General features: G+C 48.5%; 1 protein-coding gene across 5 annotated transcripts in view; it reads left to right on the top strand.

Moving 5' to 3' along the window:
- Positions 1 to 23256, top strand: part of FARP1 (FERM, ARH/RhoGEF and pleckstrin domain protein 1) — a 265707-nt gene that overhangs the window by 152892 nt on the left and 89559 nt on the right. For all 5 annotated transcript variants that reach the window (XM_081294149.1, XM_081294148.1, XM_081294147.1 and 2 more), the window contains exon 3: positions 12623 to 12727. In XM_081294149.1, the coding sequence (XP_081150275.1) occupies positions 12623 to 12727 (105 nt within the window). The remainder of the gene's footprint in view (positions 1 to 12622; positions 12728 to 23256) is intronic.

The following is a 23256-nucleotide window of genomic DNA, read 5'->3' as shown; positions in this document are numbered from 1 at the left end:
GCAGAACCTTCTCTGTCTCATGTTGTTCTAGTAACAAAACAGATGAGGATTGGTGTCCTGGTGGAGAGTGCGTCCCAGCAGGGAAGGACAGAGGTGGGCAAGGAGCCTTAGGAAATGTATTGTTCTGAGTGTTAGAAAATGTAGGAGAAAGGAAAAATAGAAATTTTGTGGAATAAGAGGGATGGAAGTGTGGGCCCAGATTGCAACTTTGAGTAGGGTGGTTAGGGTCAGGCCTATCGAGAAACTGAAATTTGAGCCAAGATGAAGAAGAGATGAGAAAATTACCCATGAGTATTTCTGGACGGAGAGTTTCAGCCTGTATAAAGGCTCCGTCCTGCATAGAAAGCAGGGTCTGAGTAGAGCAGTTGACATATCTGATTTAGTGAAGGTGACTGTTTCTGATAGAGGTAACTTGAGAAGTATCTGGAAATTATTAATGTAATAAGTCACAGGGTAATCGTAAGTGATGGGTCGAACATAGGCAGAGAAAATAAAGGAACAAAAAAACCATCCATCCAGGTACTCAAAGTGAATTTGAGAAGAATCGCATTGAAGGTCAGAAGCACAGAGTCCCAGTTCCCAAGTGCCATGAATGTTTGTGGGTGTGGGTATGACTATTCACATAGGCCTGCAAGGCTTTCTACGTATGGGGGGACACAGGATGTGGGTGCTTTTAAGTTTCCAGGTGAACCTGATTTATAGAGTCCTATTGGAATCATTATTATCCTGGAATTAATTCTCTAATTAAATCCTGGCATGGAAACCATAGTGCATGGCAGGCCATCTTATTTTTCAGAACAGTGGTGTTAACACCTAAGAGTTTTTAGTGTTTTTCCAGCTTGTAGACTGTATGGACTCCACTTTCCCTTCCCTTCCCTCTTCTGTATCCATTTTCTTACTCCCCAATCCCTCATCAGGAGATGGTGACAATAAGAGAAGGTACAAGATTTATTTTATAGTGGTTTTAAAATGTAGAGATGTTTAAAAATACTCAGGAGTTTTCTTAGTTATTGAGAGTTAGAGATTTAACATTGATTGAGCAAGATGGTGACATGTGTGCTTGACACTTGGGTATTTACCTTATTCGATTCTGACCACCACTCTTTTAGAGATTGAGCCTTATTCTGCTGTTAATATGGGAAAATCGTACCTAGGTAAGGCCATTTAACTTTCCTCGGCTGTGTAGTTGGTGGGTAGGAAGCTAGGCTTCCCCATTCAGTGCTGCTCCCAAACATAACCGTATGCGCCTTCATACTCAGGAGTATTAGCTTCCTGCATTGAAAGGATGTAAAGGTTAGTGTCCATTCATCTTTCTTTATGATGGAAATATTTTTGTTGTGCTTGGTTTTCCCCCACCCCACAATTGACCATTCCTTTTAGCAGATTATCCATATTTTTGGATGTGCTTTCCTCCATTTTTTGTTGTGATAAAATAGACGTAACATGGATTTCCCATCTTCACTGTTCTTCACTGTGGTATTAGTGCACATTGCTGTTAACCACCACTACTTTCCATCTGCAGACCTCTTTCATCTTCCCAAACACAGCTCTGTCCCTTTTAAGCAATCCCTCCCCGTTTTCCACTCCCCCTAGTCCCAGGCTGCTACCTTCTGTCTCTGTTGGATCTGCTTGTTGTACTTTCATTCTGTGCTTCTTTGTACATATCTTTTCTCTAAGGCCAGAGTTTGTGCTTAGATTAATTCGGACTTTCTAGTTTCTCAAAGAAAGGTAAGTGCTAAGTTTTGAGTTAGAACTCTGACTTTTTTGTAGATGCACAAACCTTAGGCTGGTGCCCACCTCCTCTTCCCTCACTTCCATGGTTAACAGTGTATTGAACCTGAAAAGACATGAAAAATAAAGATGTCTTTGTCCATTTTCTGTTGCTGTAGTAAAATAACTGAGTCTGGGTCACTTATGACTCCAGGTTCTGGAGACTGGGAAGCCCAAGAACATGGTGCCAGCATCTGCTTAGCTTCTGGTGAGGACCTTGTACAGTGTCATAACATGGCAGAGAAGCAGGTCAAGTGGGCCCTTGCTGTAGAGACAAAACATGAGTGGGGGATGGGCTTTATGACAGTCTGCTCTCTCAAAGACATTGATGTGGTTTTTTGTTTTTTGACATCATGTGTTTCAAGGACCTAATCACCTCTTCGAGGCCCCCCACACCCCAATACTGCCACATGGCAATCAGATTTCAACATGAGCTTCGGAGGGGATGAGTCATGGTCAAACCAGAGGAAGAAAGTATTTGTTTGGCAGGTTTTCTGGTGACGCCAAAGCTGAGCGTTCTTAAAGGACTCTGAAAGCTATGTTTTCACAGCTTTAGATTTGATTCATGTATTTTGAATTTAAAAGCCTTTTGCATAAAAAAATTTTTTTAAAGCTCCTTCTGAGATTTGAAAATATATTCCCATTTTCCCTGCTGACTAATTGAAAACATGTTTAAGATGTCTTCTGCAGGGAATGTCTAAACAGAATAATCTTTCTTTCAGTTAATGTTCGCAGAGATTGGTTCTTGAGGAAAAGCTGTGTTGCTAAGATAAGGTGGCTAAACCTCACCAGCACTTGAAGGAAGATGGGAGCCAGGAACCACAGTGTTATTTTACTGACTTTGCTCTATAAAAATTTTCACCCTTCTGTTCAAACACTAAATTCAACAAAATATCTACTTCCCATCTTACTGTGGAACAATAATTTTGGAGGCCAAGTGTGTGATATCAGGTAGTGTTTTTAGTTTTGTTTGGGGGTTCTTTTTTCTTTTCTTTTTTTTTCCCCTTCTTCAGAAAATTCATTTTCCATGGACTAAATGCACTTCTGTGACTTGGAGTGAGCCCAAGGAGAAACGACCCAGGAGGGAGCCAGGCCTTTCCTAGTGTGGTCGCGGTGGCCAACGCTCCCTGAGCTGCCCCAATCTGGGTCAGACTTGCCTTAGTCATTCTTTGTGAGAGATTTTATTTGCTGCCTATTAGACGCAGTCCCAGAATGTCAAGTGAGATTTTTTTGGTATTCTGATAAATTTTAGACTTTTAAATACATTTTTCTACACATTATCAAAAGATGATGAGTCAGGGGCAGCACGCCCACCACCCTGAGCAGCTGAACTCTCCCGTACATGGGTTGGGCTTTTCTTTTCTTTCTTTCTTTCTTTCTTTTTTCTTTTTCTTTTGCTCACTTCCTACTGGGTTTATAAGAAAGCAAGAGGAATCACACACACACACACACACACACTCACACACTCACACACATACACTCTCACACTCTCACACTCACTCAGTCTGTGCAAAGTCTTGGAATGAAGAAAGAGGAAGAAGGGAGCTGTGTCCAGACACCGTGGTTGTGACATTGCCACTGTGGCTATGACATTGCTGAATGACAGCGAGGGAGATGAAAGGGCCCATTCTCTCCACGTCCTGGAGTCGGGGACTCTGAAATCCAATCTGAAGTGTGTTTGATGAGGGTTCTGAACGCTGGGGCTTAGTGCTGGGGAACAAGGAGACAGTGTGTCCCTGCGGGCAGCCCGGCCGCCCCTAGAGCCGCGGTGAGGAGGCAGAATCGCAGGTCTGTGGGCAGAGCCGTGGTGGCCTGAGCATTCAGCCATCTCCTCCAGAAAGCAAGCCTTGTTCTGGCTCCCCAGAGCTGGGTGGAGGGTTCAGTTCCTGCTGATGGTGATCGCGCTATCTCCCGTGGAGGGGGCCACCCGTCTGCTGGGCAGTGCTGGAGTCCTGCTCTTCCTCCTCCCTCTGCCCATTCTCCATCAGTCAGTGTTGTCATCGTCGTCACCGTTCTGAGGGCCTGGTGAATACCAAGTCCCGTAATCCCCGTAGCGTGGTGAAGGGTCCCATCCTTAAGGGAACAAAGGCACCAAGTGTAGCTTGCCTCGAGCAAGAGTGGCTTTGGACACCGTTGTCCCCTGGGGTGGAACGGCCCATCTGGTGTGGACAGTTGAGGTGCAGGTGGGTCCCCTCTGACCACGGGTGAGACCCTGGTCACTGCATCTGACCTCAAGTATCCTTACTTGGAGTCGTTATCTCTGACCTCCCAGAGAGTGGAGGAGGTAGGGAGGCCCGGCCTGGCTCCTGATGTGGTCAAGCTCCCCGTGACCATGCTTAGGCCAGCGATGGGCTGGGACTCGGGGACCATAAGATTCCACAGGAGCGGGAGACCTGGGCCAGTGGCACCAGAACCACAGCACATTCCTCACATGTGTTGGTGACGTGGGTGTCAAGGACCCAATGCAGAGCAGTCGATGAAAGGGAACACCGACGTTGCTCAGGACGTACGGTAGGTGATGACGGCCGCAGCTGGCCTGTGTGTTACAGTGCAGCGCTGTTTATCACTTGAGAGGACGATACTTACAAAAAGTTCCCCGTAGGACCAGACGCCAGGCTGGGCCCGATTTCATTTGTGCTTGAGTTAACCTTCTGTTACGTAGTTCATCATGACCCTCCGAGCCCCAGGCTCCACACACACACACACACACACACACACACACATGCACACGCACGCCTGGGTGTGCTCTGTGGTGTCTCCATGACCATGACGAAGTCGCCGGACAGCACCTTTCTTGGAATGTCGTCTTCTCATTGAGCCGTGATGGTTGTATTCGAGAAGTCTGTGACGTTCTGATTTTTCTGTTTTAATCTTCCTTTCTCTCCTAACTTTTAGAATCATTCCTGTTTTCCAGAAGTTTCAGTAATTCCTTTGGGATGAGATTTACTCATGAATTCTGTGACATACGTTGGTTTTTTTCCGTCTGAAGAGTTCTGCAGATTTTCCCCGTGTCCCATCTGTAGGGCTTCCTCTCCTGGGTCTTTCTGGGTAGGAGTCAGGTGATCCCAATTCTGGGATCTTCGGGGACTCTCGAGGCGGGGGCCGAATGTGTAGGGGCCACTCTGTGTTCCCTTCTCTCCCCAAGGTTCTGGTTTCAGAGGGAGTTCCCGACCTCGCTGTTGCATTTTCCAGCGAGGAAAATGCTATGCTTTTTTTTTTTTTTAAACTACTCCTCATTAACCAAATATTCCTCTTTATAGTCTTCTGGATTTGAAGTTATGAGCTGTTAGCTGCATGAAGGTACAAACTGCACTGTTTCTTTTATTTATTTTTTAGCCACACCCTGTGTTATCAGACACACCTGGAGTCCCCCACTTCTGGCCTTCTGGGGAGTTCTGCATAATGTGGTTGCTCCCTATGGCTGAGCCTCATTTTCCAGAATTTGCAGGAAATCTCTCACTTGCTGTCCCTCTCTCATTTTCTCTTTCTAGGAATTCCTTCCTTTTTTCATTCTTTGTCGTTTTAGCAGGGTCTGGGGTGGGGTGGAGATGGCTGGGTGTTCCATTTGCTATCTTTAGCACAAGTCTGACATGATCTTCCTAGTTTACGCGAAGCCTGGCCGTGGCCTTGTGCTAATCCTCCTAGGAGAGTGTCATTTCCAGCAGATGTGTGGGTCCTGAGAGCTCCTCAGGCTGCTCCCCTCGGACTTTGGCAGCTGCGGTCTGTGAGCTGGTTCCGGCTGAGCAGCGGGCAGGGCGGGCACAGGGTGGGGATGCACTGTGACTTCCATGCTAGGACCAGCTCTTGCTGCCTCCCTGGGCCCTGCGGGTCTCAACAGAGGTGACCTTTGGTTAGAAAGGACCTCGTGTGGAACACTGTTCACATCTGTCACAGTGAAAAGAGGGACCTTGTTGCGGAGGGCCACAAGTGACCTCCCCTACTGAGCCTGCCGTTTGTGGGTGCGTTTGGTAATTGAGGTCCCGGAGTGGAAGGCCAGGGTTGTCCTGACAGCCCAATGGTGTTTTGTTGTCATCTATTTGAAGGGGACAGTGCTGAAAGTGACCGCCCTGTTTTGCCCCCGCATGGCGGAGGGCTGGGGAACAGTTTCCTAGGATGGCCGTGACGCAGCACACACAGGGGGCTTCCATCAGGGACATGTTACCCCACCTTTCTGGAGACTGGAAGTCTGAACTCAAGATGTCGGCCGGCCGCGTTCCCCTGAGGCTCCGGTTGGAACTCCTGGCCTCTCCAGCTTCTGGGAGGGCTGTTGGTCCTCGGTGTTTCTTGGCTTGCAGCTATGTCACACTGTCCTTGTCTCCTGGGTCACATGATGTCCTCCTGGTGTGCCCTTCATCATCTTAGAAGGACACCACTCACGTTGGTTCAGGGCTCACCTCCTGGGGTCCTTAATCCCATGACCCCTGTAAAGACCATCTTTCCAAATGAGGCCTCAGCTGCAGCTCCTGGGGTGACGATGTATGCATGTCTTGGGAGGGACACAGTGTCCGCTCTTCACGTCTGCTCCTGTTGAGGTTCAGGCTTGTGTTAGCCTGGGATGGAAACCAGAGCGAGAGACCACAGGGACACCAGCATCGCGGCCTGCCAAGGGCCCATGTAGCCAGGAAGAAGAAGGGGGTTGTGGAGACAAGATGTCCCCTTCAGGCACACCCCCAGTGACCTGCTTCCTCCAACTAGGCCCCAGCTATACGACTCTCCACCACCTCCCAAGAGTGTCCTCAGCTAGGGACCAAGCCTTCAACACGGGAACCCTGGGGGACATTCCAGACTCAAACTGTCACAAGCTGTAAGAAAATCTATGACATAGTAATGCCCTAAGATCAGACAGGTTGGGGGTCAGTGGATTATAGATCTGCCTTCTAAATGTGTGAGTAGGAAAAGAGGGCAAGGCATTTGCAAGAAGCCATTCCCTTCTGCTGGATGAGTGGTTGTCATGGTGACGTGGGTCCCCAAACAGAAAAAAGCACAAGTAGAGATGGCCCTCCCGAACCTCAGCAGAGGCACATTTTGTAAACGTGGACAGATGTGGTCGGTGTAGTTTTCTGTCTATGGGGTAATTTCTGAAAGACAGAGCTTCAGCTTTACCAAGAGGCTATTAATTATTTAGCTCTTTGAGGCAGTGGGGCAAGGGGAGGGAGAAGGGACCCCCAGTCTACAGGAGAATATGTCCACATTCTTTTAGAAGTGAAAAAAAAATATGTTCCTGCATAAAACTTGATGCCGTAGAAATAAATTAAAGGCATAGGAATGGCTCAAAGGTCCAATGAACTAAAGCAACTCTGACCCAGGGTTCGTACCGGCTGGAAGCTGGCCTTGGCCGTGCACCCCGCTTGGTATACAGATCGCAGTTCCTGGCCTTCCCCAGGAGGGCCAACCTCCGCCTAAGTTCAGCTTTAGAGGACCCCCCAAAAAGCCACCCCAAAGCAGAGAAAGCTGTACAGACACACAGCTCGGAGTCAGCAGCCTTGTTTGCATCGTAGATTAAAATTCAGATGCTTCTGGGAGCATGATTAAAAGCCAATAAGAATAAAGCGATAAAACATTTGATTACATAGTCTCACTAATGACTGGTTTGTTCTCCAAAATAAAACACTGCGAATATCGTTGACCTCCGGTAAGGAATGGGATCCTATGATCGGGACGGGCAGCGTGCGGAGCCCGTGGACTTGGTTTCTTGGAGGCAGCGTAAGCCTTAAGGATCCGCCCCGCCCCCCAGTACAAACACCCGAGAAAATGGGGAATGTGAGAAAACACGCATTTGCTGACGCATCTCTTTCATGTCAGACCACACTGTCATCCACAGGTTTTCACATGATATGCCTGTGTAACTGGTGTCCCTTCCTCACGCACGAGAGTCTGAGCACCAGAAGGTCTGTGGGTGCCGAAGTCACTCTGAGGACATGGGCCTGCAGAAGCTCTTCAGGGGGTCTGCTCTGTGTTCTGCCACCCCTTCCCCTTCCCCACCCAAGTTTATTAACCCGTTACAGGCCTTTTTTCTTGTTGAAGGCCGTAAAGAGCTAGTCGATGGGTCGCTTTTGATGCCGTCACTGGCGTCCAGGGCAAAGCCTGCCCGAGGTGTGATTGTGGTCACTTCCCAGCATGCTCATTTCATGCCTTTTTTGCCAGACTTGTATAAAGAAGGTCTTTATCCCAAGAAATATTAGCAAATAGGCAGGACGCACGCTTTCTCCTTGTGTAATGAGGTTCTATCTCAGTATTTTTCTAAGATCTAATGCAAAGAAAATGGATTCTTTGATTCTTTGCTTCTTTTTTTTTTTTTTTTTTTTGCACTAAGGATTGCAGCCAGGGGTGCTTAACCGCTGAGCCACATCCCCGGCCCTTTCTATTTCTTATTTTGAGACAGAGTCTCATTAACTTGCTTAGGGCCTATTAAGTTCCTGAGGCTGGCCTTGAACTTACAGTTCTCCTACCTCTGCCTTCCAGGTCATTGAGATCACAGGCCTGTGCCACCACACTGGGCTGTTTTCTTATTCTGAGAAGGCTAACGTTGTGAGTAGTAACGTTTCTCAGTGTGAGCCCCAGCATTCAGTTACTGTTTCCCACTTTCCCTATGTATTTTCTATTGTGGTTAAACAAACAGAACATAAACCAAACCATTGTGACCATCTGTAAGTGTGCAACTCAGTGGCGTTAATATGTGGACATTGCTGGGCAGCCGCCACCACTGTCCGTCTCCAGCACTCCCACCCTCACTGGACCATTAAACGCTAACATTCCCCCTGCAGCCCCTGGGAACCCCATTCTGCTTTCTGTCTCTATGGATCTCACACTCAGTCACTGAATTTAAGTGACCCTTTGTAGCTGGCTTAGTTCACTTAGTGCAGTGCCTTCAAGGTTCATCCATGAGTCACATGCACCACAGCTTCCTGACTTTTTAAGGCTGAGGAACATGCCACCGTGCACATGTTGCTATACGTTGATGTGGTTTGTCCCCCGAGGGCTCCTTGGTTGGAGGTCGGTCCTCAGCATGGTGGTGTTGAAGTGGTGGGGACTTTGAGAGGTGGGGTCCAGGGAGAGGTGCTCAGGTCTTTGGGGGTGTGCCCTTGGAAGGGATCGAGGTATTTTGTGGAACCCCTGAGGTAGTTCTCATGAAAGGATTGCCGTGCAAGAGCAAGCCTGCCACTCCCCGGCCTGCTCGGGTCCCCGCCTCAGTGTGCTCTCCTGTCCTCTGTTCCTCTCACCTGTTGGATGTCTTCTGCCATGAGGCCTTCACCAGAGCCAGGCTTTGTCGGTGCCCTGTGCCTGTGCCTCTAGGACTGTGCGCTAAATATGCCTCTTTTCTTTAAGCCACCCAGCCACAAATACTTCCTGATAGTAATGGAGAACTTGGTACTAAATATGCATCTACTACCTCTCGCTCATCAGTTATTTGGGTTTTTCCATCGTTGGGCTCTTTTGAATAATGCTGCTCTGTATATGGGTGTATGAGTATCTTTCAGTACAGTGCTGGCAGCTCTTTTGATACTATACCCAGGAGCAGAATTGCTGAATTACAGGATGATTGACTCCATGTTTAATTTTTTGAGAAGCCACCATACTGTTTTCCGTCGCAGCTGCATCATTTCTACAGTCTCTGGTGTGATTTGTACAGAATAACTTTTAGAGTGAAGTTCAGGGACTCATTAAAGGCAAGAATAGCTCTTCTTAAAGGACGCGGGGGAAACCCATTCCAAGCCTCCCTCCTCTGAGATGCCTTCTCCAAAGCCGAATGTTGTCTGGGTACGTTGATGCACCCAGATAGTTGTGTGTCAATTCCTGAAGGAAAGGGAAGTGGGGTCCTGACGACATCATGGTATCATGATATCCAGAGGCGTTTTAGGTCATAGCAGCTCGGTACACTTTGAGATATTAATGCCAAGTCCATTCCAGTGACATTTACCTAGAAAACTGTCAAGTCTGGATGCATTTAAGCCTTAGAAATGCTTTCTAGTTATCCTATGTACTGGGTTTTCTTATCTCTGAATATAGCTGACATTCACAGGAGAACTCATAGAATGCTTTATAGGCATCTATTTTATAGATAAAATTTAGGGGTCATAAAGCTACCATTCAAATTCTAAGTTAACATCCCCATGTTTAAAAATAAATTCAGTACCTTAAAAATCATTTTCTATAACCATTCATACAAAATAATAAATCTGAAGAAAAGTTTTAAGGATCAAGACCAGCTCTGTCATCTATTAGGTAGATTCCAAGCATCCGCTTCAAACCCTTCCTGGTGCAGGAAACCCTCACTGTGGTGCTTGTCTCTGGCAGGACAGAAGTAGCATTCACAGTGCTAAAGGAATGAGCAGGTCCAGTCTCAGCACAGCCTGTGTGAGGACCAGGGTCTGCTCCACACCTTCACGGATCTCTGCTGACTCCGTAAGGGACACAGTTTCGAATGGTAACTCTCCTCCGTCTCCTGTGAAGGGCTCGGTTTAACACCCTGTGCATAAAGGCATCCATTGTGTATTGATTTTTTCCTGCTTGTTTAGATTTCCAGGGTTGAACTGTGAAATGTCTCATTTCTCAGACTCTGTAAATCGAGATGAAGTTATCAAATTCCCTTAGTTCCAGGAATTCTCTGGGAAACGTGAGTGCCTGCCAGCTGGGCAGATATTGGTGCCTCATTTTTGTTAACAAATAGACAATGTCGAGAATTGTGAGGAAGAGCGTGAAAGTGAAAAAATAATCTTATATAGTATAGGAGTTCTTCTATCATTTTTTATTTGGGGGCCTATTTTTATAATGTTCTTATTCACATCTACAGATTTTACTGGGGTTGCTGGGATGAGAGAAGGTCCTAGAATAAATAGCTGTGCGTAAGTTAGTCATGTAGGTCTTCGGAGGCTGGTGTGAGAACTTGAACCCAGGACCAGGGACTAGTGTGGGGCAGCTTTCCCACTGTGTCAGCCTTACTGGGAAATGCCTGAACACAGTATGTCTGCAACAGGACAGATGGTACACCAAAGTGGTGGGAAATAAGATCGGCGACCAGTAGTCCATGCTGCTCTGTGTTCATTCCCTGGATAAGTGAGCCTGGGCTTGGGAGAGAGTTTGACAGGGAAGAATGGGGGTCACAGCACCCACGTGTTACTCCTGCCACCTGCACATGTGAAACGACTCTACCGTGGAGCTCTACAGCCTGAGTGGAGATTACCCACCCTCAGGCAGCTGTGAGAACCTTCCAGGTTTCAGTGGGTGGGAGCACGAAGTGGCATCTGCTTAAAAATAAAATAAATAGTGCATGGTATTGATCGCAAAAGCATTTTTATTGTATTGGCCTCTCTGGCCGCGCCATCCTCCACACTTGCTGCCTGCCAGTCTCCCAGGTTGCTAAATGGCTCCTAAAAGGCTCTGCTCTTCTCAGAGAAAGTATGAAACCAGGAACTGTGGACAGCAATGGCTTTAAAACATTTTTCTTCATTTTTCTTAGGATTCTAAGCTCTTTAAGGTAGAAATTGGGTTCCTATATTTAATGCTCCTTATTCCCGTGAGTTGAATTGACATTGATCTGCATGAGTAGCAGGCACTGGTGGAGTGCCAGTACTCTGCTCGGCTGTGGGAATATAGAGGTGCATAAAGTAGCCCCAAATTCATTGAGGACACAGACTCAGTGGGGAAGAGGTAACTTTCATTCATTTGTGCATTCACTGATTTCAACCAAACCGGTTGGTCTTTGGGCATTGTGGATCCCAGGATGATTAAAATATGGCATTGCCCTCCAGCGTGAGTACAATCTAGTTTACACACAAAACAAAGCCAGAAAGCATAAATGCTGTGGAGGAGAAGAGAGGCTCAGGGGTGTGATTTCAACTGTTACCAAAAAAGTCTTGGACATGACTTGAAATTTATGTTCACGTAAAACCTGCCCACAAGTATTTATAGCAGCTTTATTCATAATTACCAAAACATGGACGCAACCAAAGGTGCTCTTAAGTAGGTGAATGTACAGACAAACTGGAACATTCAGGCCACGGAATATTATTCAGCAATAAAAAGGAATGAGCCATCAAGCCACCTAGAGACACAGGGGGACATTAAATGAGTGTTACTAGGTAAACAAAACCAGGATGAAAAGCCTTTGTGATGTACCATCCCAACTACATGACTACATGAAGGTAACTGTCGAGCCAGGAGGAAGATCCGTGGTTGCCTGGAATGTGGAGGGATGAAAAGGAAGAGCACAGAGGATCTTTAGGGGAAGCTGGTTTCATTCCGTGGACCTGTTCTGTGCGACCCCATAATGGTGGAGACTTGTCTATATGTTGGTCAATGCCCGTAGAACTTAACAGCACAAAGAGTGAACCGCAGGAAGAGCTACAGACTTTGGGTGACAGTAATGTCTCAATATTGGCTCAGTAGTTAGAACAGATGTGCCACACTGCTGTGAGACATTAGCAACAGGGACACTGTGGGTGGCATGGAAGGAAACTCTATTTTCTATAAAACTGCTCTAAGGGCTGGGGATATCTCTCAGCTGGTAGAGTGCTTGCCTCGAATGCACAAGGCCTTGGGCTCAATGCCTAGCACCAAAAAAACCCCCCAAAACCTGCTCTAAAATCAGTCTACTATTGGAAAAGGGAAAGAGGGGTGCCCGGGATTGGGGTGGAGAGAAGGTGGCAGAGATTCGCCTTTAAGTTTGGGGATGGCAGGAGCAGGCCACAGAGGTGTGGCTGGGCCTGGCACTCAGGGTGGCGTGGCGGTGGATGGTGGCTAGCTGCACAGACCCGCAGATCTGGGAACTGAGAGGGCTACTTCAGGGAGGAGCCCTGGTGGGATTTGGCTGCTGCCCGACTCGAGGGTTAACGCCTGTTGTTTCTGTTCCCAGCAAAGAGCTCCAGGGAAGGTGCTGCTGGACGCTGTGTGCAGCCACCTCAACCTCGTGGAGGGCGACTACTTTGGCCTCGAGTTTCCTGATCACAAAAAGATCACGGTAGGAGACGCCAGTTAACGTTGCTATTTTACTGTCTGTCCATTTTGCGGTAATATTTGAATGCATACATATGTCTCTGTGTGTATGTGTGTATGTGTGTATGTGTGTGTGTGTGTAAGTGTGTGTATCACCAAAATATAATTTCAAATGCATGATGAAAGTAACCCGTGCACATGGTCAGCGAGTTCAAGGAGGACACGAGGTGAGCTGTCCCTCCCTCCTGGGAACATCCTTATCTTTACAATGCACAGATGTGAGGAAACAATCGGCAGTGACCTGCACTCCCCTCACGGGCAGGGGAGATTTCCTTCTCCGCATATCCAGCCCTCTTCCTTCTTTTTCACAGCTGCACATATAATTTGCAACTTCCAGTGTCAGGGATTCACAACTTTGCTTTCTTTTTTTCTTTTTCTTTCCTTCATTTTTTTGAAGCTATTAAAAATGAAGCCACGGTGAATATATTATTGCAAGATTTCTGTAGTTCAAGTCCAAAGGCCTGGCATTGCCCAACCTGTAGGTCCAACCATTTTTAAGTTGCTAAATAAGTCATATTGTCCTTTGGAAAACAAATCTCACTGTTCTGAGTCCAACATTTAGAGTACAGTTTCCTGCTGTTTTTACCTGCCTTGTGTGACAGCACTTTCTGGAGGCTGTGTCCTAGTCCACTTTCTGTCAGTCACTTCCTTTGCAGGCTGTAAGGTCCCTGGCTCTGCTTCTGGTGATTCTTTCCCATGCACCGAGGACCTGGTCCCCATCACCCTCCTGGCATCCAGTGATGAGCAAGGTGCAGGGACCTGGTCCAGTGATGAGCAAGGTACGGGGAGCTGGTCCAGTCACCCTCCTGGCATCCAGTGATGAACAAGGTGCGGGGACCTGGTCCAGTCACCCTCCTGGCATCCAGTGATGAGCAAGGTGCAGGGACCTGGTCCAGTCACCCTCCTGGCATCCAGTGATGAGCAAGGTGCAGGGACCTGGTCCAGTCACCCTCCTGGCATCCAGTGATGAGCAAGGTGCAGGGACCTGGTCCAGTCACCCTCCTGGCATCCAGTGATGAGCAAGGTACGGGGACCTGGTCCAGTCACCCTCCTGGCATCCAGTGATGAGCAAGGTGCAGGGACCTGGTCCAGTCACCCTCCTGGCATCCAGTGATGAGCAAGGTGCGGGGACCTGGTCCAGTCACCCTCCTGGCATCCAGTGATGAGCAAGGTACGGGGAGCTGGTCCAGTCACCCTCCTGGCATCCAGTGATGAGCAAGGTGCGGGGACCTGGTCCAGTCACCCTCCTGGCATCCAGTGATGAGCAAGGTGCGGGGAGCTGGTCCAGTCACCCTCCTGGCATCCAGTGATGAGCAAGGTGCAGGGACCTGGTCCAGTCACCCTCCTGGCATCCAGTAATGAGCAAGGTGCGGGGAGCTGGTCCAGTCACCCTCCTGGCGGTCCAGTGATGAGCAAGATGCAGGGACCTGGTCCAGTCACCCTCCTGGCAGTCCAGTGATGAGCAAGATGCAGGGACCTGGTCCAGTCACCCTCCTGGCGGTCCAGTGATGAGCAAGGTGCGGGGACCTGGTCCAGTCACCCTCCTGGCATCCAGTGATGAGCAAGGTGCAGGGACCTGGTCCAGTCACCCTCCTGGCATCCAGTAATGAGCAAGGTGCAGGGACCTGGTCCCAGTCACCCTCCTGGCGGTCCAGTGATGAGCAAGGTGCAGGGACCTGGTCCAGTCACCCTCCTGGCGGTCCAGTGATGAGCAAGGTGTGGGGACCTGGTCCAGTCACCCTCCTGGCATCCAGTGATGAGCAAGGTGCGGGGAGCTGGTCCAGTCACCCTCCTGGCATCCAGTGATGAGCAAGGTGCGGGGACCTGGTCCAGTCACCCTCCTGGCATCCAGTGATGAGCAAGGTGCGGGGACCTGGTCCAGTCACCCTCCTGGCATCCAGTGACGAGCAAGGTGCGGGGACCTGGTCCAGTCACCTTCCTGGCGGTCCAGTGACGAGCAAGGTGCGGGGACCTGGTCCAGTCACCCTCCTGGCATCCAGTGATGAGCAAGGTGCAGGGACCTGGTCCAGTCACCCTCCTGGCATCCAGTGATGAGCAAGGTGCGGGGACCTGGTCCAGTCACCCTCCTGGCATCCAGTGATGAGCAAGGTGCGGGGAGCTGGTCCAGTCACCTTCCTGGCGGTCCAGTGACGAGCAAGGTGCAGGGACCTGGTCTAGTCACCCTCTTGGCATCCAGTGATGAGCAAGGTGCAGGGACCTGGTCCAGTCACCCTCCTGGCATCCAGTGATGAGCAAGGTGCAGGGAATATATGCTCCAGGCTGTCACAGGCCACAGGGGCATGTGACAGGTGTCATGGAGGGCTGCTGGGCAGTGGGGGCAGCAGACATTGCGTTCAGGAAATCCTTCCCAGAATTACTAAACCGAGGTCCAGGAGCCGGAGGGCCTGACCTGTCAGAATGTTCCAGGGAGAGGAGCACCTCATGGACAAATACCAGAAATCAAGTGGCCTCTTCAGGAACCTGCAGACAAGGCAGAGTTGAAGGGTTGGGAACAGGCAGTGGTGAAGATGGTAGACATGGAAAGGTGGGCGGGGGGCCAGAGGGCAAGGGCTTTCTGTGCCATTACTGTCCAATAGGACAGGGGCCACCTACATAATTTTACCTGTTCTGGTAGCTACATTCAAAAAGGCTTAAACAAATCAGTTGAAATTAATTTAAAAACATATCTAACAGCATATACCATTCATCCATAATCAGTGTAACTACGAGTAGGGTGTCTTCCTATTAAGTCTGGTGTGCATTCGACACTACGGCCCCTCGCTTCAGCCTGGGAGTATTTGTGGTGCTCCATAGCCGTGTGTAGAGGGGCCTTTGTACTGGACAGTGGTTGCCTGTAGTCAGGGGCCACCCAGGTAATGGGCTGGTGAAGCTGTTCCTGTACTCCAGAGGGAAGTGGTGTGGTCTGATTTGCTCTAGAAAGACGACAGCAGCCAGATTGGAATAGGATGAGACTGCAGCCTAGAGACCTGCAGGACACATCGCGCCTAGGCAGGAGGTGGACTGGCCAGAGGCAGGGAGCACAGAGGGTGGGGGGGAGAAGATGGATTCCAGAGGCCAAGGCCGAGGGAGGATGTGGTTGAGGGCGCCACTGGTTGGGTGATTGGGCTCAGGGCAGCTCGGCTGTGGCCTTCCTGTCTGGATCACAGAGCCCCTTGCTGGAGAAGGAGAGCTGGGGGGAAGACCCTGCCCAGGGGAAGATGACGAGTCCTGTCAGATACGGGCAGCGGGAGGCTGGCTGGTGGCAGTGTCTGGTGGGCAGGACCAGAAGGCGGTCTCCTGGTAGAGGACAGGAAAGAAACCGAGCAGAAGTCAGGCTCTGGAATCTTGGGATCGTTGTGAATATCGATTGATGCTGTGAAACTGGATGGGAAGGGAGAGAGAGGAGAAGGGGCCGAGGGAGGAATACGACATGGAGGGGTCAGAGAAGGCACAGCCCTCAAAGGAGGTGCAGACAGCGGAGGGGGGCGGTCCAGATGTGGGGGAGAGAGCCTCCAAGGATGGAGCAGGCAGAGGAAGGCGCTGACTCCTGCCCCAAGCCCTGCCCAGAGCCAGCAGGGCAGAGCCAGTCTCATGCATCTAAAAGTGAGTGCAGGTGTGTCTTCTCTACTGTGATCACCTCCAAGTGCTCCATCGCTTTCCAGTGTGTTCCACGATTCTTAGCTTGCCTGACTCCCACCCCGTCTTCTCCTGAAGCCACAGATGGCCACAGCAGACCTGTCAGATCTAAGTCTGCGTTCCCCCCCTTCACCTGACAGCTGATCTGGGCTTCACCACGTGACACTGGGGGAGAAACGTGGGCTGATGTGTCAGGTGGCAAGAGGGGCGCGGTTTCCATTCATTAGCTTGGGAAGAGAGGGCCACAGAAACAAACCGTCACCACGTGGCAGGTGCCTGTCACTCAGAACATTGCTTCATAAGCTTATTTTATGTTGAAATAATAGTTTTCAAAACTTCCGAAGCCATGTTATCTGCTTATTTCCGACAAGCCTGCTACATGCCTTCCGGTGTCACTCCAGCTCCGAGGGCTTTCCTGTTCCAGTCTGTCTGTCCCATCCAGGGGACGCCGCCTTTCCAACCCAAAGTCTGAACTGACATCTGCACTTTGCAGTTCAGGGGTTCTGAGTCTGGGGATTGTTCCCCACCTGGGCCTCCAGTGGGCAGACCTGGGCTGTAACTGTGTTCTCCTGACTCCAGGTTCAGGCCCTTTTCTGCCAGCCACGGCAGGTGCTTCTATTTACCTAGGCTGACTTTTTTCAAGTTTTTATCAGATTTGATTTTTATGATTTATGATATTTCTTAGAAATGGGCTTAACTGTAGGATAAAGAAAACCCCATTAACAATGACTTAAAGATTTAAGAGGTGTTTATTTTTCACATGTACTATAAATAAAAATGCAGATCTGGGGATGTAGCTCAGAGGTAGAATATGTGCAGACTCTGGGTTCAATCCCACCAAAAAATTATACCAATAATAAAAAATATGTGGGCCAGTGCTGGGGTTATATCTCAGTGGGAGAGTGCTTGCCTAGCATGTGTGAAACCCTGGGTTTGATCCTTGGAACCACATAAAAATAAATAAAATAAAGGTATTATGTCCATCTACAACTAAAAAAAAAAAATTTGAATCTGTGAGCCAACCCATGGCCATTTACCACATGCCAGAGTGGTCTAGTCCCAGGGGCTTAAACTTGACCCAGTTCCTCTTCTCATGGAGTTTATATTCTAAAATGGGCATGAAACTTTTTAGAAAGAGCCACATAGAAAATACCATACATATAATAATCTATGGGCTCTGCAGCCACAAGATCTCAGCAGTCGCTATTTAAATCTGTTGCCGTAGAGTACGAGCAACCTAGACAATGTGGACAGGATTGGGCATAGCTATGTTCCCAACTTGATCAAGTCGGAAGCTGTAGTTTGTCAACACTGTCTGAGAGAGTGAATGGCCGTTTACTAGGTTACTCTTGGTGTTTCACTGGTGAAATTCAAAGCCCTTCTCTCTCTCTCTCTCTCTCTCTCTCTCTCTCTCTCTCTCTCTCTCTTAATTTTTATGAGGAATCCCATTCTTTAAGAGGTTAAGTCTTTGTGAAGTCCACGTCCCCTGGTCGAGGGGTTCAGGTTCTGTTTAGACACAGGCTGTGCTCTTGGTTGCCATTCCATTTTTGACCGGGTCTCTGTTTTACTGTGTGTCAACTCTGGAATCCCAACCTGAGAGCTGATTTCATGTAATTGTAAAAACAAGTTGTTTTTGGAGAATGGATCTGTGACATTAGAGGGGACGGCATACTTACTAGAAGGGGTACAGCTGGGGTCCTGTCTGTGTTTCCTGACCTGGGTGCTGGTCTGTGGGTACAATCCATTTGTGAAAATTCAGTAGCTTTGCAGTTGTAACGTGTGCCATGTGTGGGGATATAGGTGTGTCTCCCATGAAAGTTTACCCCAAAATGCACACCGCAGCAGACCCCATGGCCAAATGCAGAGGTAGGCTGATGGGATCTGGTTGGGAGGTTCCCATGACCGTCTTGACCAGATAAACTGAGAGAACAGCTCACGTGTGGGAGTAACAAACACTAGTTGTGTTTTCCCTCTGCCCAGACAAATTTGCTTGAGAATGCGAGATTTGCACCTCCACCGGGATGCTGGGAAGTGCCACCTTTTCGCCAGGTGATGTAACAAAGAGTTGAAATTACACTGTGGTCAGATTGCTGGCGCTGACCTCGCTGCGGAGCCTCTTAGTAGCAGGCGACTGGGCTTCAGCCCACTGAGCCTCACTTAGTAAAATGGGAGTAACAGTGCCTGGCTCGGGTAGCTTCTGGAAGGATCGCATGCAATAGTATCTGTTCGCCTGGAAGCCCGGTGTATGGGGCTTGGTAAGGTGTTCAGAAAGCATGAGTTATCCATCCTCATGGTTATCCAGACCACAGGAACTCTGCCATCTTGCCACTTCATGCACACAGGGCAGTGGTGTTGGCCAAGAGCACAGTGCTGTGAGCCCGTCTCCAGAACCTGTCCATCACGCGACCTGCCACTCTGCACCCGCTGAGCTCCCTGTTTCCCCTCCCTCCATCTCCGGCACCCACCACTCTACTTCTAAGAATTTGACCCCTCATGTCCCTGGAGTCTTGCAGTATCTGCCCTTCTGTGACTGGCACATTTTACTCAGCAGGGTGTCCTCGAGGTTTGTTTATATGACAGGCTTCCACTTCTTCAACACTGAGTGATATTTCCACTATGCGCACACTGTGCGTGTGTGCCCAGTCATCTGTTGATGGACACTTGGCCTGCTTCTCCCCTGGGCTGTTGTGGGCAGTGCTGCAGGGACCACGTGTGTGCCGTCACCCTGATGTGTAACACCATGTGACCGTTATCTTTGCCAGGCTCCATGCAGGGGCTGCTCCTGTGCTGCCCAGGCGTGAAGCCACCTTGCAGGTTCTGCCCATTTCTGTGAGTGTGATAGGTGCGAACGAGTCCCAGGTGGTACGTTGTCGAATTGGGCTCAGCCTCTCTCCCTCGCCTCATCCTTTCTGTTCCTAGAAGAATTCAAGTCAGAGCATCCCCACCCCCAGCCCCACTTTGTTGGCAGTGCTGGGTTCAAAACCAGGGTCTTCCTGCTTCACCTGGCATGCACCCTGCCACTGAGCCACACCCCTACCCAGAGCATTTTTTCTAGGAAGGATCTGAGGAAGTTTAAGGAAAATATAAGCACTTTCCAGTCTAAGATGTGTTTCTCAAGGTTGCAGTAAGCCAGTGGTGGTTATTAGAGAATCAATTGTGCTCTGCCCTGATTAGACTCATCCTGTGCCTTGCCAGGCTGCAGAGGGTGTTGCTGTGTCTACACCAAGTTGGGCCTGCTGTTGTGCTTGGGTCCAGGAAGCTGTCCCTACGGAATTACTCCACAGAGCAGAAAAGTCTTTTAATCAGCTCTTTTTTTTTTTTTCTTTAATGGATTGGGCTTTTTGTGCCAGAAATGCTATTGATCCTAGGAATCAAGACCTGTATTTAATACACCAGCTAATTGGTGAAAGGGCTGAGGGCCAGAAACCCACTGAGTTGTTTTAGGGATGAACTCAGGGAACAAATCAGAGAATTCTGTCTAAACCGACCTGGTGGGATTCTTGATAAAAAACAGAGACAGAAGCCTGAAGTTGAGTCCGAGGACAGGAGAGAGAGCTCCGTGGAGCCAGACTAGAGTGTGGCCAAGGGGAGAGGCCTCGGGACACCTCTGCCCTCGTAGGACAATAGCAGCCAGAGACAAGGTGGAAGGGAAGGAGTGGGCTGCGTTCTAATAAGACTTCATTCAGGGCCGCAGAAAATTGGATTTCATATAGTTTTTATGTTTCACAAAATATTATCATTCTTTGGATTTTTTAAAAAAACACTTACAAATGTGAAAGCCAACCTTTATTTCTAAGCATTACCAAAACAGGTTTGGCTCCCGTGGCCTGGTTTGCCAATCTGCCTGATGGTATTCCTCTGAGGGAGGCATCCTGCCACCACATTTTGCAGAGAGCAACTTCAGAGAAGCATCCGCCCACCCTTAATAATGAAGAGTGTGGCCCTGATGGACACTCGGGCTGTCTCAGCCAAAGCATATGTTCTCTGCCACCTTTCCACCAATGTCTGCATCTCTAAGAGCCACGCAGACGTGCCCCACCGAGATCATCTCAGCCATGAGAGAAGCATTCATCTCGCCGGCCTGGCGTGGAGACTGGAAGAGTTCTGCATTGTGACCTGTGACCGTGTCTTAACATTCACTTAGTCACTGAGCAGCCAGGCAGATTCCTAACTTTCTTGATTTTTCACTTTATCTGAAAATGAGAGTAATAAATGACCAATTTACATGGTTATCGTAAGGATTCATTCAAGTGCTTTACAGTGATGATCTGAGCGGGGCTCGTGGCACATGGTGGATACCTCCTTAATTCCATTCGATTCTTGTGTTCCAACTCAGAAGCCCCTAAGGCCAGCCCACCAGTTTGGGGAGAGCAGTGTTGGGGATTGAACCCGGGGCACTTAACCACTGAGTCACATCCCCAACCCTTTTTATTTTTTATTTTAACACAGGGTCTGGCTTAGGGCCTCCCTAAGTTGCAGAGGCTGGCTTTGAACTTGTGATCCTTCTGCCTCAACCTCCCGAGCCACTGGGATCACAGGTGTGCGCCACCGTGCCTGGCCATCCAATTTTTAATTAACAGCATTGCTCATGGGTCTGATAAGATAGTTCTGGTCTCTTATAAATAAATACAGGCAAACTCGGGAAGAGTCATTCATTTTCTGTGCTCCTTTGGGCAGAGAGGAAAATGTTGCCAGCTGCAGGCGTGCTTTCAAGTCATGGAAGCTGTGGCTACTTGGTGACTGGTGTCCCTTGCTGATTCTCTTAATTTATGCGCACTCACAACCTCTGACCTCACTTCCTCCCTGGGGTCTAACTGAGGACATCCGAGGGGAGGAGAGGCTCTGAGGAATGGCCCAGGTGTAAAGATGAAGAACATTGCAGGACCAGGGCAGCCGGAACATTCTGGAAGCTAGCAGAAGTGAGGGTGTCAGGTGTTGGTCACCATGCAGATCAGCATCATCTGACGGTGGCTGAGTTGATGAGGCAGATCCCCAGAAAGGCAGAGCTCCCCTCACACAAGTATCACACACTTTAAAATCGTTAAGAGGGTAGATCTCCTGTTAAGTCTTCTCACATCATACAAAAAAAGAAAAAAAAAAAAAAGAAGTAGCCTTAATAGCCAAGTGACGTCCTTTGAAATGTATTTTTCAAAGGTAATGAATGTTAACAAATGATTTAAAAATAGGTAAAACTGGGTAGTTCCTGTTTTACTCCTGCAATGCCTGAGGTCCTTGTCTGAGCCCTTCTTAAAACAGAGAGTACAGGGTTAACTTTTCCCTGCAGGTGATGGCTCCCTCAGACCCCAGACACAGCTTGTAAATATTAAGTCTAAGCTTTCTTCCAGAACTTTCCTGTGCATACATCTGGGATATCCAATCCTGCTTAACAAATTGATACGCAAATACCTAGGCATAGCTTGTACCTTATTTGATTTCGTGCTTTAGTTTACAGACCTGATCTGTCTTTAATTTCTCTTGTACTTAAGATTTTCCTTGTAAATAAAAATAAAGTTTTGTTCACGGATTCTTTTAACGTGCCAGTGTCGTTGGCAGCGGGGCAGGGGAAGTGGTGGGTTCTCGGCTGGTTTGAAAGAGACTTATGAGCATGACGAGCTGTTATGTCGGGCATGGTCCTGGATGGACGCTAGTTTTGACAGACCATCAGGGAGGACATTCTTCAGTCAATGGGACGAATTTGAATGTAGTCTGAGTATTTGATGTGAGGAAAGTTTACAAGATGGGAAGGTAAACATCGTTGATGTGGGAAGATTATAAAACAATCTGAACTCACTTTGGGGGTCCCCCACCACCCCAGTCCTGGGGATGGAACTTAGAACCTTGAGCATGCCAGGCAAATGCTATACCACTGAGCTGCACACCTTCTCATTTTGGTTTTTAAAAAGTATCTGTTGTGATGATCATTATTATCCAAAGTACAGGAATGAAGACACGAATTGGTGTGAATATCCTTTGTATACAACCAGAGGTTGGAAAAATTGTGCTCTATATGTGTAGTAAGAATTGTAATGCATTCCATTGTCATACATAAATAAAAAAAAAATTAAGAACTATCTGTACATTACACCCCACTCCCACTTCACACCTAAGAAGAGGTCAGGACATATGTGCCCAAAGGTGCCAGTTCTTCAGTGTGGTCCCTGGAGCAGCAAGCAGCACCAGCATGGGCAGGGAGCTGGCTAGGAGTGCCCATCCTCAGGCCCACCCCACCAGGAGCTCTGGGAGCAGGACCCCGTCGTGGTTCCATCAGCCCTCAGGGGAGGTTTGCAAGGATCACAAGTTCAGTCGCTTCACTGAGGTGCTAACAGTGATCTCTTCGTGGTGGAGTACATATAAATTCTAGACTAAGAGAAGACCATTTCTAAATTAATAGGGTTTTCATGGCATTCTGCAAATTTCTATGTTTCTTTCATTTTCATTCAGTTTAAGATAATTCCAAATTTCCCTTTGCTTTATTCTTTATCTGGGTGTATGTTATTTCATTTCCAAATATCTGAGGATTTTCCACAAATCTTTCTATTATGGATTTTTTGTTTAATGCAATGGCACTTGGTGTGATAGGAAGCTTTTAAAATATTTTGCTGCTCTTTATCTAACAGCCTAGTATGTGACTAGTTTGGCAAGTAGTTTTTGTATACCTGAGAAGAATCACAGACTTGTACCATGTGAAGACGTTTCCATTAATGATGGACTGTGTATACAAGTTGTTCCATAAGATTATAGTGAAGCCAAAAATTCCCGAGTGGTGTACAGTGCGTTCCTCACGTGTTCATGGCGATGCCGGTATAAACAAGCCTACTGTGCTGCCAGCGGTGTTAAGGGAGAGCACACCCAGGCGCA

The sequence above is a fragment of the Spermophilus citellus genome (genome assembly GCF_964194105.1).
Source record: "Spermophilus citellus genome assembly, chromosome: 1".
In the NCBI taxonomy this organism is placed as follows: Eukaryota; Metazoa; Chordata; class Mammalia; order Rodentia; family Sciuridae; genus Spermophilus; species Spermophilus citellus.
This window is presented reverse-complemented; position numbering and strand designations above follow the sequence as displayed.